Source organism: Protopterus annectens, chromosome 10.part0, assembly GCF_019279795.1.
Source record: "Protopterus annectens isolate FY-2018-M chromosome 10.part0, PAN1.0, whole genome shotgun sequence".
Lineage (NCBI taxonomy): Eukaryota > Metazoa > Chordata > Ceratodontiformes > Protopteridae > Protopterus > Protopterus annectens.
Genome location: NC_056744.1, coordinates 854,814,067 through 854,834,198, shown reverse-complemented (window position 1 = coordinate 854,834,198; position 20,132 = coordinate 854,814,067). Strand labels below are relative to the sequence as shown.

General features: G+C 43.2%; 1 protein-coding gene across 1 annotated transcript in view; it reads right to left on the bottom strand.

Moving 5' to 3' along the window:
- Positions 1–20,132, bottom strand: part of HFM1 (helicase for meiosis 1) — a 3,254,758-nt gene that overhangs the window by 834,774 nt on the left and 2,399,852 nt on the right. Inside the window, exon 19 of the mRNA XM_044086815.1 lies at positions 19,144–19,235. Within this exon, the coding sequence (XP_043942750.1) occupies positions 19,144–19,235 (92 nt within the window). The remainder of the gene's footprint in view (positions 1–19,143; positions 19,236–20,132) is intronic.

Sequence of the window (20,132 nt, the reverse complement as noted above, 5' to 3'; positions counted from 1 at the left end):
CAACCTTTGGATCTCTAGGGTTGCTTGATTCCTTTGACCAGGTGGGATGTCTGGGATGGACTTTGATAGAAGGGGTGGATGGGAGAAAGGAATTTTGTATCCCCTGGATATGATGGACTGTACCCATTGGTCATGAGTCAAGTCTAGCCAGGCATTTGGGTCAGTGATAATCTTCCCCCGACTAACTCCAGAGGTAGACAGGCAGGCCTCCTTTCAGGAGCGCTGGAAGGGAGAACCCGAGAATGTATCTCTGTCCCTCTGGTTCTGCGGACCCCCTCTGCTGCATGGGTGGTGTTTTCTATTGTTATTTCCCCCTCTGCCCCTGGGGAAAAATTCACCATGAGTGAAGGCTCCCTTGGATTTCCTGAACCACATTTTCCCACTCTTCTGGCCCTTGGGATAGGGCCTCGGTTGGGTGGAAAAATGTACAGCCACAGCAGAGAGAGTTTTGCCATCCTACTCACTCCTGGTTAGGGTCTTCTTCACTTTTGCCCCGAACAGGGGCAAGCTATCAAAAGGGGCATCAATAAAGGAAGACTTGAAGGGTTCAGCAAATTCACAAAGATGTATCCAGGAATATCTCCTCAGAGCTATTCCTGTACCTGCTGCCCTACTCCCTCCATCAGCCACATAGGAGATGCGGCACATGGAGGAGATAGTAATAGAGGTTAAGGTCACAAGCTGAGAGTTAATCTTGTCAGATAGCCCTTGAGCTGTGGCACCTTGTAGGGTATCTCCTAACTCCTTAAGGAGATCCCTCTGCAATCGAGTGAAATGGGATAGGTAGTTCAGCGACCTAAGTGTAAAGGCTGCTGAAGCAAACATACGCTTCCCATATCTGTCCATCGTAAGAGATTCCTTATTCGGTGGATGGACAGATGCAGAGGTTTCAGCTAGTTCCTTCTTGGTGGCCGCTGCCACAACCATAGCATCTACTGGGACTCCTTTGGTTATAAACTGTTTGTTCTCCAGGGCTGTGATAAATTTGTTTGGCCTCCTCGGAACTTGCTCCTCAGACTCTGGAGAGCCCCACGCCTTCCAACTGACTACATCAAGCAGTTGTTTGAAAGGTAGAAACACCCAAGAGGTAGAGAGTTGAGAACTGAATGCCTCCAGGTATACCGACTAATCCTCATAAGGAGAAAGGGCTTTCCAGCCATCTCTCTGTTTCAGGATCTCAAGGATGTCTGAAAATGAAACATCCTCAGACGGTGACCATGGGGACCCTTCCAATTCCTCTAAGTCATTATCAGACGTGACAGACTCGGGGGAGTTTATGTGTTTCCTCTTATACGTTCGCTTCCGAGGGACCTCTTCAGGGGAATGTTCCAGAGATGTTTCAGAAGAGAGGGTTTCACCCATTGGGTCATCCTGGGGCATTCGTTCTCTAAACAGGGGTTGGAGGAGTGATGTAGAGGTTGACACCATTCCCTTGGGGGGAAGAGTGGCTGTAGCCAAGGGTGGAGCAGTCCCAGAGGAAAGCACACTCCTCATCACCTCGAAAGCATCCTAATCTGGAGCAGAGAGACTCCCACTCCGAGGAGCCAGGAGACCTCCCCCGAGCCAAGGATGAGGGCTCCGAGGTAGATGTGGAAGGTGAACTGACCTGCGCCGATGCTCCGAGTAGAAGAGCCGGATCCAACAAGGGTCCGGTTTGACTCTCTCCCCCCGGAGCCGATGACAGAGTCTCGGCCTCCAGACCCCTCAATAGATGATGGCATCAAAGTGGTCGGAGCTGAGATCAGCACCGAAACTTCTGGAATGGACTTCGGGACCGAAGGTTCCACCACAAGGACTTCCAGACACTCTGGCTCCAAACTCAACTGAGTCAGAGGAGGAACCGAAGGTAAAGACACTATTGGAGTCGGCTCCACAACCTTCTGGGCTGCAGATTTTGAGGCCTGACTACCTTCAAGTGCTGTATCAAAGGGTCCCTTTAATAAACCCCTGAGAATAAGCTTGTTTCTCCATTCCTGCAGGACCCTGGAACTAAACTAATGACAGATCGAACAGGAATCCTGCAGGTAAATGGCACCTAGACAGTACACACACCTGATGTGACCTTCAGTAATAGACATTTTTTGTGTGCACAAGTCACACTTTTTAAATCCTGACTGTTTTGACATCCTGATTAATAATGATCACTAACTAAAGGTCAAGAAAAAGTAATTAGTTCACTAGCAAAAAACACAACCTCACAATAAGGTAAGGTATGAAACTATATTATTATTTTTTTTTTTTGAGAGATTAGAAAAGAGGTTAGAAAAAAAGGTTAGAAACAAATTTAGAGGAGGGTCTCTAACTTAAACGATGCACTCCTCTAACTGAGGAGATGCCTCTAACTAAAAACAGTGAAAGAGGGAAGGAGAAAAAGGCCCTCTAACTTAAATGGGCTGAAGAGATAGTGGTGGGAATCCTCTAACTAAAATGGATTCCTCTGGGCAGTGCCAATAGTAGGCCTTAGGGAAGGAAAAGGGGGAAGATAAGCCAATAAGAACAAGAAAGTAGAAAGGAGACTTACTGAAAAGGGCCTATGTTAGATAAAGTGAACTAAAACAGTTAGAAACTTACTACAAATAACAATGTATTGCAAATAAGAAAGTCACTTAGCCTGAGCCAGTGAAGAGCAATCCCAAAGCTGCAAGCTCCAAATGAGACCTGGGGAACAGCCTCTAGGCATCATGGTATATGGTGTACCCTCAAGCCACTGAGAGCTCTCGAGCTTTAGTTTACGGCAGAGTCAGAACCGATGCTCAGTTCTGAACCCAACCAGCAAGAATGAAGGTAAGATAGGACAACATAACATTATGGGTTTACTCATACTAATACATCTTTCAGGATAGACATCTTTCTATCCTGAAATTAAACAACTATAAAATAATATGTATTACTGTGCTTTATGTCCTTCCTGGCAATACTACAGCTATACTGGAAGATATCCTACCTTGGATATCCATAACAGTTCCATTAGAAAAAATACTACTAGGTGATGGGAATGTCAATTGGTTGGACATAAACTCTAACTCCCCCACATCTAGTGTGAACTAAATTGGTTTCACACAACTAATTAGTAACCCTATACATTACAGCAAGATATCAAATTCCATATCAGACCCTAGCAAATACACCACCTCAGGTAGAATATCTGACTGTCTCAGTGATCATCTCCCAGTCTATACCAACAGACATGTCATCCATCCACTTAAACAGCATTTTTATAAAACATGCAACCTTTCCAAGTTTAATCCAGAAATGTTTATTACTAAACATCTATTAACTGGAACATCCTAAAAATCCTCCGCTTAGATGATGCTGTAAATGAATTCAGCACAATCTTCTCCTACCACCCAACACTATGACCTGTGAGAGATGCACTTATATAGCCAAATTGGAAGCAAAGCTCTCTTCACCAAAGACTGGCCTAGACAGTCAAGAGGAGAAGGTAAACACTTGCACCGCACACAGTCCCTTAAAACCTACACCACCAAAACACACACAAAGAAGCACAAAACACATACCAACATTAGTGGAGGCTCTCGATACAAATCTGCCCAAACAACAGAGGCCTCCAAAGCAGAAATGAAGGCAACCTCCACCCCCAACACAACCCAAATGACGCATAGCCCACATACTCAGTGTGCCATTCAACTACAGCCCATACGACATAACGTACCCAACACTCTAGTCATAGGTGACTCTATAGTCAGGCGCACTGATGTTCCACTCACCAGGCTAAACAAGGAAAATGTTACTGTCAGCTTCCTGTCAGGTGCCAGGATCCACCACATAACGCACGCACAAACATAACTCTGTCATTGTCCATGTTGGTGTGAATGACCTGAGACGTACCTCCCTGGACTACATGAAAAGAGACATGGAGGAGCTCTCCGATCTTGTAGCCCAGGCCGGTATGACCCTAGCCCTGCGTAGCATCCTGCCATCACCCAGAATGACACCACAGTACAAGGACAAAATTATTGACTTTAAAAATTGGCTAAGCTTCTGGTGTCATTCTAAGGGAATCCAGTATCTGTCTGCCTGGGATGACATGATCGTCAGACCACGCTGCTTTGCCAGAGATGGCCTGAACCTGTCACCCTTGGGATTCCGGATACTGGCAAAGGCTCTTGCCAGCCCTATAGTGCCTTTTTTGGCAAGGTTCAAATGACAAATTCACCACTGTAACAGGTACAAGCAAGCAAAATCTGAAGTCTAAACCTCAAAATGCACTCACTCACTTGAGGCACTCCTTAAAATGGAGAACATTGACATCTGTGCAGTGACAGAGACCTGGTTCAAAGCTCCAGAGAGCACCCCTGCATTACCAGGCTATAATTCATACCACACCTTTTGGCCAACAAACCCGGACCGAAACACTAAAGGTGGAGGCGTGTCCATATTCATTAAGGATATCCACACCTCCAAGCTAGTTGCTCAGCTTAATGCATCCGAGATTATCCAAGTCCAACTAACTCTGGGCAAAACCGCAATCCAGATTGTAGCTTGCTACAGACCCCCCACCATGCCACAGGATTCCCACTCCTCTTTTCTTGATACACTGGAAAATATTAAGGTACAACCCATGGGTGATTTCAACTACCCTACCATTAACTGGGAAAACTATTTTATTTATTTATTTATTTAACATTTGTTGACCGGGAATGTCCGACTAGGTTCCACAGAGCCTGTTTTCAGCTGAGGCCTGGGGAGAAATGCTCCAAAACTACTCATGTACCAACTCTTTTGCTCAACGTTTTCTGGAAATCATCAATTCCAATGCCTTGGATCAACTTATTCACACCCCCACCAGGGGCAGCAATATCCTAGACCTGGTCATCACCAACATGGGTGACCGGTTTTCCACACCAGAGGTCAGCTCCTCGTTGGTCAGATCCGACCACAAGCTAATCACCCTAGACATCCACATCTCGCTCCCACCCCCCATTAGGAAAACAACTGTAAAAAATTTCTCCAAAGCCAACTTCACGCTTCTTAAGACAGAAGTGGCAAACTTCACAACACCTATGCAGATGGACAATAGAGGTACGACTGCTGAATCCTACACAAATACACTTTATAAGTACTTACACGAGTGCATGGATCATGCTATCCCTCACAGAACCAAGATGCTATCCTCCAAAAAAAGAAAGCCAATCTGGTGCTCTTCTGCCATAAACAAACTCTACAACAGAAGAAAAAAACGGTTGCAAAAAAGAGTAAAATCCCACGATTGGAGGAACTCCCTGTTCAGCCTCAGTAAGAAGCTGAGATCCCTCATAAAATCCTCCAAAGCTAGTTATGAAAAAAAAAAACTGCCACTGATTCTAAAGACAACCACAAAGCATTCTATAGCTATGTCAAAAATCTCAATGGCAACACTCAGATTTGCTCTGAGTTACAGCATAATGACACTAAATATACAGAACCAACTGATATTGCCAACATCCTGGCAGATAGGTTCAGTGCTAACTTTACCCCCCTCTCACCCCCTAAAGGGCCCATCTTTATACCGAAAGAATGCAAAGTTCCTGTAATCACGGCTGCACAGGTAAAAACCGCACTCTCCAAAGCCAAAAATACAGCATCCATGGGACCTGACAACATCCCAGGCTGCCTTCTACATGAACTACAGAATGAATTGGCACCCCACCTAAGTACCATGTTCAATCATAGCCTCACCTCAGCCTCTGTGCCCATTGAATGGCGCACTGCGACAGTTATCCCACTCCACGAAGGGAGGGCCACAACAGACCCCAGGAACTACCATCCCATTAGCCTGACAAGCCTTGTCTGCAAGGCCATGGAACGTATCATCATGGAACTCATAAACAAAGGCATTGGAGATCTCCAAACTCTGGACCCCACACAGTTTGGGTTTGTAAAAGGCAGATCATGTCTCCTAAACCTGATAGACTTCTTTGAAGTAGTCACCAAAGCCATAGATGAGGGTAAGGTGGTTCACACAGCCTATCAAGATCTCGCCAAGGCGTTCAACACCATCCCCCACTCTGGAATTGTAGATAAACTCACTAAACTAGGTATAAATCCCTATGTCACAAGATGGGTTGCCAACTGACTTACTGACAGAACCCACACTGTGAAAGTAGCAGACTCCAAATCAGACTTCAGACCAGTGACAAGTGGAGTACCACAGGGTTCAGTCCTGGGTCCTCTCCTGTTTGGTATCTACTTCTCTGAAGTATAGGCTAACACAGAAGGTCTTTGGCTAAGTAAATTCACAGATGACTGCAAACTAGGAGCCATAATCGAAACTCCTAACGATGTGGACATCCTACAAAAGGGCCTCACTGAGACAGATGCCTGGTGTCAAAGACATGGTTTCAAGCTCAATGCCAAAAAGTGCATTGTCATCAACTTTGGTAAAAACTCTGTACCCATGAACTACCACATAGGTGGTAGTCTACTTAACACCAAAAGTGTGGTAAGAGACCTTGGGACACAAGTGGACAGTAGTCTCTCCTTTGATAATCACATCACTACAGTGGTCAGGAAATCCTTCTACGTGGCACACCTCATCACAAAAGGTTTCTCATCCAGAAAAAAGAGGTCATTGTTCCCCTCTACTCATCACTCATTAGACTCATTATAGAGTACAACGCCCCTTTTGGTATGTACCTCACAAGACATCTACAACAACTGGAAAGGCCGCAAAAATACCTCACAAGGAGGATTACTGGCCTCAAACTGATGCCTTACGCAGACCATCTCAAAAAACTCCAGCTTTACTCCGTCGCATATCACCTACTCAGAGGCGATCTCTGCCTAACATACAAAGCTATGTCAAACCCAGAGCTGTTGGACATGCTCCACTTAAAGAAATCCCAATCCCTCCGAGCTACACGCTCTAGGGACCTAAACCTTGTCACCACAATAAACAGAACATGCTGGAGGGGTAGATTCCTGTCCCAGAGACTTCCCATACTCTGGAACAGACTACCTATCTATGTCAAACAGAGCTCCTCATTAGCACTCTTCAAGAAAAATCTTGATGATTGGATGGGTAATATGAAATTCACCCTGGGGATCACTTCTGTGGTTCTGCTTGACAGGGGCACAGGAAAATAATTTTCTTGGGTGGCGAAAACCAGGGTACCTTTTTGGCTAGGCTTGTATAGGCCCTAGGGCCAATAGCCTAGTATCTACCTATGAACCTATGAACAAGTTTCTTGAATATCCTAAATAGCCTTACACCTCCTAAAAGGAAGAGACTGAAAACCAGAAAAAGCAATTTGGTTATCCAAAAAAAACGTTGAATGCTAAGGCAGGACAGAGAAAATGCATGAAAAGAATGGAAAAAATATAAAACACCACAATATCTTGAAATTTTCAGAATACTTCATAATTGTGCTAAAAAGCAAATTAATGAAAGCTAAAAACTATACTATAATAACTTTCAAAATAATAGTAAACACAACTCAAAAAAAAACATCTAGACAGCCATTAAAGAAATCTTGTATCCTGGCCCTAGATTCAACCCTAACCCCTCTCCCAATAACTCATCAATAGAAACAGCAATACAATTCAACTTTTATTTCATAGCAATTATAGCATCTCTATCCAAGGATTCCCCAACATCTATTCCAAACCTGCCCAGCAGCCACTTATCACCACATCCACTTTCACCTTCAAACCTCTGCCCACATCCTATGTAAAACTACTCTTAAACAAACTCAAACCATACTGTACTTCAGCTGATGACCTCCAAATTAGTACCTTAAAACAGCAGCTAATAGCATTGCCTGCCCTATCTCAATTCTTATAAATTAGTCAGCCCAGAAATCCTAAGCTCCCTCTCTCTGGAAATTCATACATTATCCCTCTGCACAAAGGTGGAAGTTCAACAAACATTACTAACTTTAGAGCTTTAGCAATCTTATCCTTCTTTCCAAAATACTTGAAAATGTATTCAAAAACAATTGTGTATTCAAAAACAATCGTTAATCTATCTCCTGCAGGAAGAACTCCTATTCTCCACATAATATGACTTCCATCCTTCCCATAGCACTAACACTGCACTTCTAACCTACATAGATACTGTCAATAAAGCCAGAGATAACAGCAAACTAGTTTCCTTTTTATTTCTAGACTTTTCTAAACCGTTTGACACAGTTTGTCACAGCACACTTCTACTTCAAATGTCCTCATTAGATCCCTCTCAGCCCACCCTTCTATGTTTGAGAAGCTACCTATCCAATAGGTATCGGTCAGCAAAATGGCATTCCACCATCTCCCCATACCTCCCAGTCACCACTGGTGCACCACAAAGCTCTATCCTTGGTCTTCTCCTCTTTAACATTCTCACCAGTACCCTTCACATACCCACACAATAGGGCATCCTTAATATAGTACACAGATGGCTCCCCATTCATTTGCACATATGACAACATGGCACACCTCCAAAATATTACTCAGGAAGCTTTAACAGCAACTGAAACATGGCTTTATAACTCACAAATCATGCACAACCCTAAAACAAAAAAATAAACTACTTTTTCTTCCCCAAATCCCTCTCCCATGAAAAATTAAAGTCCTCCATTTTGATGGGTCTATATTATATTAACGAACGCACTGAATTGTGAACACTATATAATCGACCCACAATCCCTGAAAATCCAAAATGTCGAACACACGGATCAGTGATTTTTTTTCCCAGGGAAAAAAATCACTAATCCGTAAAAAAAAAAAAAAAAAAAAAATCCAAACACAAAATAAAGTGGGGGGCTTCACCCCCCTACTTAAATATGCCAACTTCAAGAGAAATGCCAACGCACCAAAAATGGCCCAGTGATTTTTTTCCCCTACGAAAAAAATTGCTGTTCCGTGCTTTTGGAATTTTGCCATTTCGTGTAATGACATTCGACAAAACAGCATTCGCAATTTAATACATTCTCTAAAATAATAGGAACCCGTTTTGATAATGCAACCATTGAAATCCCTTCTCATAGCAAATTATTAGGGATGACATTGAATGATAATCTTAAATTTGACCTGCATATACAAAACTGCATAAGAAAAACTCAAAAACTAGGAACGCTTTATAGAGTCAAAAACGTTTTCACAGACACAACTAAAGCTACACTTGCCACTACTTATCTCCGCCCCACACTTCTTTATAGCCATCCCATTCTTTATAACCTTCAAGCATCACAAAAATCATAACTTGAACAATGTTATGATAAAGTTGCTACATTTGCAGCAAATACCCCTTTTAGAACCTACCAGTGTATAGCATTAAAAAGACTAAACTGGTTAGAACTACCCCATCAACTAACATATACACAGCTTCTTAGCACCTATAAAATTATCTAAAATCTATCTGCATGTCCAGCACTAAATAAAGTACAGTTGTGCAAAATCTTACCAAAATAGTAGCTGTCCTTCTGTTCACTGTTACAGTATTCCTAATGTAAGGGATCTCCTGATAAGATGATCAGCTTTAATAATTGGCTTAAATTCTGGTGTCATTCAAAGGGGATCCAATGTCTGTCTGCCTGGGATGACATGCTGGACAAGCCACGCTGCTTCGGAAGGGACGGCTTGCACCTGTCACCCCTGGGCTTCCGGATATTGGCAAAGGCTCTTGCCACCCCCATAGTGCCTTTTTTAGGCAAGGCTCAAATTCTAAACCTACCACCCTAGAACACCAAAAAGGAAAAAAACTAAGGGTAATGCTGCTCAATGCCAGAAGTCTCAATCTCAAGATGCACGCACTCGAGGCCCTTCTCAATATGGAGAACATCGATGTCTGTGCTGTGACAGAAACCTGGTTCAAGGCTCCTGAGAGCACCCCAGCACTAACAGGTTTCACCTCATAGCATGCGTTCCGGCCCCAAAATCCGGACAACACCAAGAAAGGAGGGGTGTCCATATTCATAAAGGACACCCACACCTCAAGGTTGGTGGCAATGCACGATGCATCGGAGACCATCCAGGTGCAATTAACCATAGGCAAGACTGCTCTGCAATTTGTAGCATGTTACAGGCCACCCTCTCAAACTCAGGAACCTCACATGGCCTTCCTGAAAACATTGGAGGATAAATGTATCTCCAAACACCATCATACTAGGTGACTTCAACTACCCTAATATAGACTGGGAACACTACTCAAGCCCGAACACTCTAACCCAAAGATTCCTGGAGTTCATAAACTCAAATGCCATGGAACAACTAGTCACCATCCCCACAAGAGGAGAAAACATACTTGATCTCATCATCACAAACATGGGATCAAAATGTTCAACACCGAAGTATACCCCTCACTGGTGAGATCAGATCATAAACTAATCTCGCTGGAGGTCCTCATCCCGCCCCACCTGAAACAAAAAGACCACAGTGAAAAACTTCTCAAAAGCCGATTTCACACTTCTAAAAACTAGTGTGGTCTCCTTTAAGGCCCCTGAGCCAGTGGTAAACATTACTCAAACCGCTGAATCACTTACAAATGCCTTCTACCAGCACCTACAGGACTGCATGGATCAGGCAATCCCAAACAAAACTAAGACTCTCTGTACCAAAGGCAAGCATCCAGTCTGGTGGACCCCAGCCATAAACAAGCTCTACAACAAAAGGAGGAAGCTACTACAAGATAGAGCAAAATCCTTGAAAGGTAAGACACCTTTGATCATTATAAGTAAAAAACTAAGAGCTCTCATAAAATCATCCAAGACAAATTTTGAGAGAAAAATCGCCAAGGACTCTAAAGAGAATCATAAGGCCTTCTTTAGCTATGTTAGAAACCTAGGAGGAAACTCCCAGATATGTTCAGAATTAGTTCAAAATGATGTGAAAATTACTGAACCTACACACATTGCCAACATACTGGCTGACAGGTTCCAGAGGATTGTAGCCCCCCAAACATCTCCAACGCCCAGGTGAGAACTGCCCTCACTAAGGCAAAAAACACAGCATCCATGGGACCGGATGGTGTCCCCGGCTGTGTGCTTCACGAACTCAACGAGGAATTAAACCCACAGTTAGGACAGCTGTTTAATCTTAGCCTCACCTCAGGATACTTACCCAAGGAGTGGCGCACGGCGACTGTGGTCCCACTTCATAAGGGCGGTGCCTCCACAGACCCTGGAAATTACCGCCCATTAGCTTGACAAGCCTTATCTGCAAAGCCATGGAGAGGATCATAATGGAACTAATAAATAAAGACATAGGGAACTTGCAGACTTTGGATCCAACCCAGTTTGGCTTTGTCAAAGGCAGAGCCTGCCTCTTAAACTTGGTTGACTTTTTCGAGACTGTCACCAAGGCCATTGATGAGGGAAAGGCAGTCCATACAGCCTACCTCGACCTGGCAAAGGCCTTCGACACAATACCCCACTCAGGTATCATCGAAAAACTCATCAGCTTGAATGTAAACCCATACATCACAAGATGGGTTGCAAACTGGCTAAGTGACAGAACCCACAGGGTCAGAGTTGCTGGAGCCATGTCAGACTCAAAGCCTGTCACAAGTGGTGTCCCACAGGGCTCAGTCCTGGGTTCACTCTTGTTCGGCATCTACTTTTCTGAAGTACAAGCAAACACAGGAGGGTTATGGCTGACAAAGTTTGCAGATGACTGCAAACTGGGCCATAGTTGAAAACACATCTGACACAGATATCCTCCAGAAGGGCCTCACAGAAACGGATAACTGGTGCCAGAGCCATGGCCTGAAGTTAAACGCCAAAAATGCATAGTCATACCCTTCAGGAAAAACAAGGTTACCCCTAGCTACCATATAGGTGGCAATCCACTGAGCACAGAAAAAGTCATCAGGGATCTGGGGACCCAGGTTGACAGTAGCCTTCGTTTGACACTCATGTTGCTAAAGTAGTTAGGAAAACCTTCTATATCGCCCACCTGATCATGAAGGGATTCACATCTAGATCAAGGGAGGTCGTCGTCCCCCTGTACTCATCACTCATTAGACCTATGATTGAGTACAATGCCCCATTCGGAATGTATCTGACCAGACACCTGCTGCAGCTTGAAAGGCCCCAAAAGTTCCTCACCAAAAGGATAAAGGGTCTCAAAAATATGTCTTATGCTGCCCGACTGAAAGAACTCCAGCTCTATTCAGTCTCATACCACTTGCTCAGAGGTGACCTGTGCCTGACATATAAGGCCATGTCAAACCCAGATTTGATGAATATGCTTCACCTCAAAAAATCTAGATCCCTCAGAACCACAAGGGCGGGAAACTTAAACCTTGACACAGTTATAAATAGAATGTGCTGGAGGGACAGATTCATCACCCAGAGACTCCCTATGCTGTGGAACAAAATCCCGGTACATGTGAGGCAGAGCACCTCTCTGGCCTTGTTCAAGAGGAATCTTGACCAATGGATGGGAGATTGCAGATATACCCCAGGGATTACTTCAGTGTCACTGCTTGACAGAGGCACAGCAAAATGATAGGCATAGTTTTTATTCAAACTAAAGGGGTGGCGAAAGCCACATAACTATGGGCTAGGCTTATAAATGCCCTTGGGCAGATAGCCTAGTATGAACCTATGAACCTATGAACCTAAGAATACCCCAAAGTCTGGCCAGTATACCAAAGTGTTTAGTATCTACAGGCACTGTATATCACATGTATGCTCCCCGCTCAAGGCGCAGAGCATAAAGGTGCTTTACGAATGCACACACTTCAGAAATGAATAGCCACAGGAGGAGTAGGCTATTCATAGGGACCAAAAGGAACATGTGCATCCAGAAGGAGAAAAGAGAGAGAGAGAAAGAGAGAGAGAGAGAAAGAAAACCCTTGGCCAGGACAGCAAGGATAATAAGCTAGAGAAGAGGGGACAAAAGGGAGTAAATACTGCAACATTGAAGAGAAGGTCATCTACTGTCATGGTAAGATTTTACACAACAGTACTATGTCCTTCCATTTCAATGTTTCAGTATTACTAACATAAGGAAGAGTACAAAGGCTCAAGAGGAAACCTGGGAAGAGGAAGGCACTGAAAAGCCCTCTACATCCAGCTTGTAGTGCCTAGTGAAGGTATGGACAGAAAACCAAGTAGCAGCCCCAAGGATGGCCTTGGTAACCAGTCCCTTGAAAAAGATACCAGAAGAAGCAACAACTCTGGTAGAATGAGCTTTTATTGATGAAGAAAGACATTTACCATGAAAAGAATAACAAAATGAAATAGCCTTAGAAATCCAGGATGAGATGGTTTGCTTACAGGAAACCAAACCCAAAGACCAGGGATGGAAGGAGACAAAAAGTTGTTCAGATATGCGAATATCCTTAGTTTCTATCTAAATATCTGAGTTGTATATGCAAATCCAAGGTGGGAATAACCTTCTCACTGGCAGATGTCGGAGAAGGTAAAAAGGAAGGTAAATTAATAGACTGATTAAGAGATAATTCATTGACCACCCTGGGCTTAAAAGAAGACACCATGTCTCGGTGAACAATTAAAAAGGGAGTAACAGCCATGAGAGCTTGAAGTTCAGATACTCTCTTAGCTGAAGTAAGGACTACGAGAACAGTCTTCCAAGTACAATGTTGTAAGCAAGTTGAAGCAGCAGACTCAAAAGAAGCCTGAGTCAAAATTTTCAAGGACAAATTTGAGGTTCCAGAAAGGTAGAATAGGCTTCCCTGTGATGCCTGATATGATGGGCTCCTTTAAGAAATTATTTTACCTCAAATCTAGAGGCTAAAGGAGGGGGCAGGGACAGACAAGCAAAAATTGCTGGCACATGAGCTTTAACTGAAGAATATGCCAACCCAGAATGGAGCAGATCACACAAAGATAGAACCATAGGAACATGCAAAGAAAGGGGATCCTGGTTTAAAGAGAGGCACCAGACAGAAAATCTTTTCCATTTGGAAAAATATGATTTTTTGGTAGTGGGTATCCTGGTCTATTGCAGGCCCAAAGTATGTTCTCAGAACAGAGGTGCTGAAATGGGATTAAAACCCTATCACCCACAGTGTCATTTGCAGAGTGGACAAATGAGGATGAATAAGAGACCCCTCGTCTTGTGTGTGAAGGTCCACCAGGTGAAATAACTTGTGATGATTGCCCCTAACCAAGTGAGAAAGAAGGGGGAAACAATACTTTCTGGGCCAAAGGGGAATTCACTAGCAACATGGGGGGGGGGGTCTTGCCTCTTCTTGTACAAGACACTTGGAAGCAGAGGAAGGGGAGGGGAGGGAAGGCATATAGCAAAACGCCCTTCCAAAAAAATGACAAGGCAGCAACTTTCCAAGCCAGAGTACTCAGGACTCTGAAACAGAACAGACGAAGTTGCCTGTTCAGAGGGGAGACAAAAAGATCTACCTGAGGAATACCCCTGATGGACAATGTCCAGAAACACATCTCTGTGAACTATCTATTCATGACCCTGTGTACTGGACTGCTCAAACAGTCTGCCACCAGATTGTGCTCCAAGGGAATGTAAATTGCCTGTAAAATCATTTGTTACTGGACAGCTAGATGCCACCCCTGAAGAGCTAGCCTGCAAATAAGATAAGACCTTGTACCCCCTTTCTTGTTGACATACCACATCGCAGTAGTGTTGCTCATGAAAATTTTGAGGAATTCAGGATGAAAAAGGGAATGAAAAGCCTGAAGTGCCAGAAGCCACACTGACTTGAGGTGCCACTGCAGCTTTCTGATATAGAACCTGGCCAAAGTGAGCATGTGAATGGTGGAAGCTATAAACCTGAGGGCCCTGAGAAAATCCCTGGCCATGACTGATGCCAGGGTTAGAAGAGACTGGAAAAAGGCAATAAGAGATAGGGCCTTGGGGATGGGCATGGATGCTACTATGGGGATGGTCTGGATCCTGCAATCAAAGAAAAAAATATCCTGAGAAGGGGTAAGAATTGAGTTTTGAAAATTTTTGGTGAATCCCAAGTTCTGTAACAGGAAAACAGTGAAATGGAGGTCTTCAAGCACAGCCTCAGAGGAAGAAGCTTGAATGAGCAGAACATTCAGCTAAGGAAAGACGTGAACCCCTCTCATTCTGCAAAAAGCAATTATAAGAGCAAGGCATTTGGTAAAGACCCTTGGGGCAGAAGAGAAGCCAAAGGGAAAAGCAGAGAACTGAAAATGCAAGGAAGAAACAGAGAAATATAAAACCTTCCTGAAAAGGGAATGGATGTGAATATGAAGGTAGGCATCTTTGAGATCCAGAGAGACCAGAAAGGCCTGGGGGGGGGGGGGCAGAAGAAGAAGAAGAAATAAGGTTTGAAGAGACAACATCTGAAAGGAAGGAATCTTCCGAAAGGTAGTGAGGTGGTTACGTCCAGAACTGACCTCCAAGTGCCCTCTTTCCTGGGAACCAGAAACATTCTGGAGTAACCACCCACCTGGTCTGGGGTGGGGGGGGTTACAGCTTGAATGATACCCTGGGCCAAACCAGAACAAAGCACCTCTGGGGAAAAAAGGAAGGTGTTCCCAGGTAGGTTGATGGATGCCCAAAAAGGGAGGAAGAAATTTCCAAACTATGAAATACCCCTGGTGGATGATAGAACCCAAGAGTCTGTTATGATTCTCACCCAGTTTGGAAGGGGCAGGGAAAACTGAAGGACTAAAGGAAGGTGACTGAGGGAAAGGAGAAGCAAACTGTCAAATCGAACCTGACTTGTTTTGAAAGACAGGTTTCTGGGAAGCAGATGTTTGAGTAAACTTAGCAGAAGGCATACATCTAGAATTCTTTTTATTCTTGTGTGGAGGACAAGACTGCCTATGAAAAAAACAGGTTTGGAAGTGTAATTCCTTTGAAACGTTGGAATACGAGAAATAAAGATTTGTTTCAAGTCCTGCAAAGCCTTGCCCTTATCCTGTACAGACATAAAATGTTCAGCAGCAGCACCAAAAAGATTTTTATTATTCAAAGGAGCATCCAACAATTTGGACGGCACAGTGGTGCAGCGGTAGTGTTGTCACCAAGCAGCAAGAGGTTCTTTGGTTTGATTCTCAGCTGGGTTGCCTTCTGTATGGAGTCTTCATGTCCTCCCTTCATTCGTGTGGGTTTCCTCCGGGTGCTCCGCTTTCCTCCCACATTACAAAGACATGCATCTGGAGCCTGAAAATTGGCTTTGTTCCAAGTCGGACTTTCCCGGTTAACAAATGTTAAATAAATAAAATAAAAATAAATTTGGCCTTAATGTCATCAGGTAAAGCCTGAAGATGAAGCCATCAATAATGCCCATGACAGAACCAAATGCAGTTCTGGAGGAAACATCAGCTGCATCATAACTGCACTTAATAGAATGGCAGGCAACTTGAGAGGTAGAACCCAACAAGGAAAGGGCAGAAGCCTTCTCTTCAGAGTTAGAGAGGTCACATATAACCTGACAAACCTGAGAAAGGAGGGCCAAAATATACCTAGTCATAAGAGTCTGGTAGTTAAAGGCCCTAAAGGATAAGGTGGCTGCAGTATAAACATTCTTGCCTGGCCTCTACATAGTTCTACCATCCTTGTCTGAGGGAAGCAGCTTGGTAGAAGGCAAACACTTGGAGTGTTTGCCTGAAGAGACAGGCACTACAGAAGGGCATTTATACAGAAATTTACAATCAAAAAACATCTCTTCCTCTGAAGGGATCTGAGAGGAGTAGGCTAATGACTCTTCCCCAGAATCCTTATCCTCATAAATTTTACCTTGTAAAATCTGTCAGGTTTGTTAGTAGTGGGGGGCTGGGAGTCATGGGCCACAGTAGCTACTAAATAATATCCAGGAGGGCATCCAAAACTGGATTGACAGCAGAAGGCTTGGGAGACTCCATCTGGAAGAGTTCGTAGAACCTCTTCTCAGGTTACCAGAAACCTGAGAACAATCCCATTTAAAGAACCCCATCATACTGGAAATAATGCCCCCAAAGGAGAGTTCCTCTAATGGGGAATCTGGACTTATAGAATCCTCTTCCTCTGAAGGGATCTGAGAGGAGTAGGCTAATGACTCTTCCCCAGAATCCTTATCCTCATAAGAGGAATCCTGCTCTCTAGGTCTTTTAAGAGGAGTACAAGACTAGGGAGGGGCAGGCACAGAGACATCTTGAGGATGCTTTAAAGTCATTAAAGCATTAAGAAATGGAAACAGATGATCTGCTGTGGTGACCCCTAATGGGAACAGCCGAAAGAGAAGAAGAAGAAGAAAGCATTAATTAATCCCTGAGTAACATCCTGCCATTCTTGTTGGGGATCCCTTACAGCAGGGGAAATATGCTTGTTTTTGTTTTTTGCTTCTTCTTTTGTGGGACATTCGCACAAAAAAACTCTAGGAGGGTCAGACCCTTGCTGACACTCAGTAAATGTAGTTGGGATCTCCTCCCTCACTCTGATCTGTGGAATCCCCTTCAGTTCCCTGGATATAATCAGTCCAGTTTCCTCCTCAGTGTCTGGAACAGACATTTGGAACACCTCCGAGGACGAGGAAGAAGTCAGATCCATGTCGGCCTCTGATGGGGTCATGGCAGAGGAATCCAAGGCAATGACCAGACATTCCTTTGGGCTTTCACTAGCCTCAACAGAGCTGTCCAGAGGAGGCTGGACAGCAGCTGTGTCAGACTTGAATTTTTTGGCCTTTTTTTTTGGCCGACAGTTGACCCTTGGGGTGGGAAGACTCCACCATAGCATTCCAAGCCAATAGCTTAAGACACTGGTTTTCAAGGTAAATAGACAAGGAGTAGAGACAGTTACACTGGATCTTGGGGACAAATGATTGGCTGATAAAACATTATGTATGGTCATGGGAAGCACCCAGACAGAAGACACACTGGTCGTGATGCTCTTTATGGGGAATCCGCCTCCCACACTGAAATGAAACCAATAATGCTAAAAATAAAAGAAAAGATAAGAAAGAACCGCAACAGGGCACTTATCTGAAAAAAACACCTCTGTAAACAGCACAGAAGAAAGGTGTTCAGACTGATGTTCAATGATAGTGTTCGGACTGACCGCAAAGAAGTTCCAAAGTGAATGCATCTGTATATCACCTTTATGCCCTGCACCATGGGCAGGCAGCATACATGTGATTTACAGCACTTGTAGATACTAAGGGCTTTGGTGTACTGGCCAGATGTTGGGTTATCTTCTCAGAAGATCTCTTATTTTAGGAATACTGCAGCATGATATGGAAGGACATAATTCTACACAATTATATTCCCATTCGGTCATTACAACCCAGTGACAAAAAACTCCTGTCTGGCCCCAAACCTATCAAATCTGCCAGGCATTGTCTATACTAATACCATGTTGGTAAGGCCTGGGACCCCTTATCTGTATCCATCAGATCACTACCCTCCCTCTCATTCTTCAAAACCATTCTGACAGACCTCCTAGCCAAAAGCTGGCTGTGTTCTTACTCAACACCAGGATAAACTACATCCTTAAATGTGAGAAAATACCTATTCGTACCTTATACCTACTTACTCTCCCTCCATCATTCACTTCCTTACTTCTAACAATTTCTCTCCCCTGGCTTTCTCTCTAAATATACCATAAGCCTGCTTTTCTCTCACATTGTATTGCATTTCCTGTTTGTATTGTACTAATTTATCTTTAATTTCTCTATAAACTGGCTAATATTTCTCAAACTACTAAATCATTGTCATATAATTTGTATTTATTCTTAACCAATATTTTCATTTTGTATCTAATTTGGTATACTTATTTAAACTGTAGTTATTGTTTGTGTTATTTTCAAAGACTGTAGCATTATTGCTCTTCAAATGTTTTATAATACTTTGGAGCTTTTCTCTCCAGGCCTACAGAAAATGGGCTCCTACTCTGATGGACTTTCCCAGTACTTAAATGTCAATAAATAAATAAACAAACAAATATACTGTACACTGAAGACTTGCAGAAAAGATTGGCAATTACAAAACAGTTTTATGGATGAATGTATTTTGAGACATGCGCTGCACTGATAGTCTATTCACAAGGTCTGAAACTGAAACATACTTCCTACTTAAATATCATGGCATGACCCACTACAAATAAACTATAGCAAATGTTTCAGAATATAAACATGTTTTATAAAACTTTTAAAATATTCATTTTCATACAGCTACTAAGGAATAAGCAAAGATACATATACTCTAAAGTAAGAAAACAACATAATTTATGCATATGCATGCACTTTTTTCTCTACTAGCTAACAGGTCAGTTTACCAACTCAGGTAATGTCTCCATTCCAGTTGCTAATGCAAATTGCTTCATTGTATCATAGGCAATGTAAAATCGAGCCATTAGTTTTCCTGTTTCTATAAAAAAAAAAGAAACATATCACTTTACAACAATGCTTTGGACAACTTGCTTTTAATCTTGCCTCTCTAAAGAAAATATGCTACCACAAACTGAATTTAGTTTTGAGACATGTAAACACATTCATTCTGCTAGCTAACCTCATCCAGACATATTGTCAGCACTTGTCAGGTGATCAGTACCAACACCCACCTTATACCAGCATGTCATTCATTAAAAAAAAAATGTTTCCTACTCTGAGGTGCTCTAGAAATCTCCCCCTAAACCATAAAGGCCTCTAAAATGTAGACAGAGACAATGAACCACTCAGCATCACACTTGCACACCAGCTGCATGTACAGCACTATCCATCACTAACAGTGAAATAAGGTATCACTCAGCCCTTAAGTATATCTGGGCATGCCACTACACATGGTAATGTCATAGTCATAGGAGACAACACAGATGCATCACTCATCAGGTTAAGCAAGGAAAGCCTGATGGTGAACTGCTTTCTAGGTGCCAGGATTCTCAAGACACTCAAGTCTTTCCATCCTAGGTACACATATAACATGATTGCTGTGCATGTGGGAGTGAACGATCTGAGACACACATCCTTGAATTATATGAAGACAGACATAATGGAGGTATGGAGATCTCTAAATATGCACCCAAGGCTGGTATGAAGCTAGTCTTGAGCAGCTACCTATCATCTCCAAAAATCATGATACAATATAAATAAAAGATAACAAACTTCAACAATTTGCTTAGTTATTGGTGTCATTTGGGGGGGGGGGGGTTCCAGCCTGAAATGAGATTACTTATTTTGCCAGAGATGGACTACATCTCTCTCCCCAGGGCTTTTGTATATTGACAAAACTTTCTCCATCACCATATTACCTTTTTTTAGGCAATGT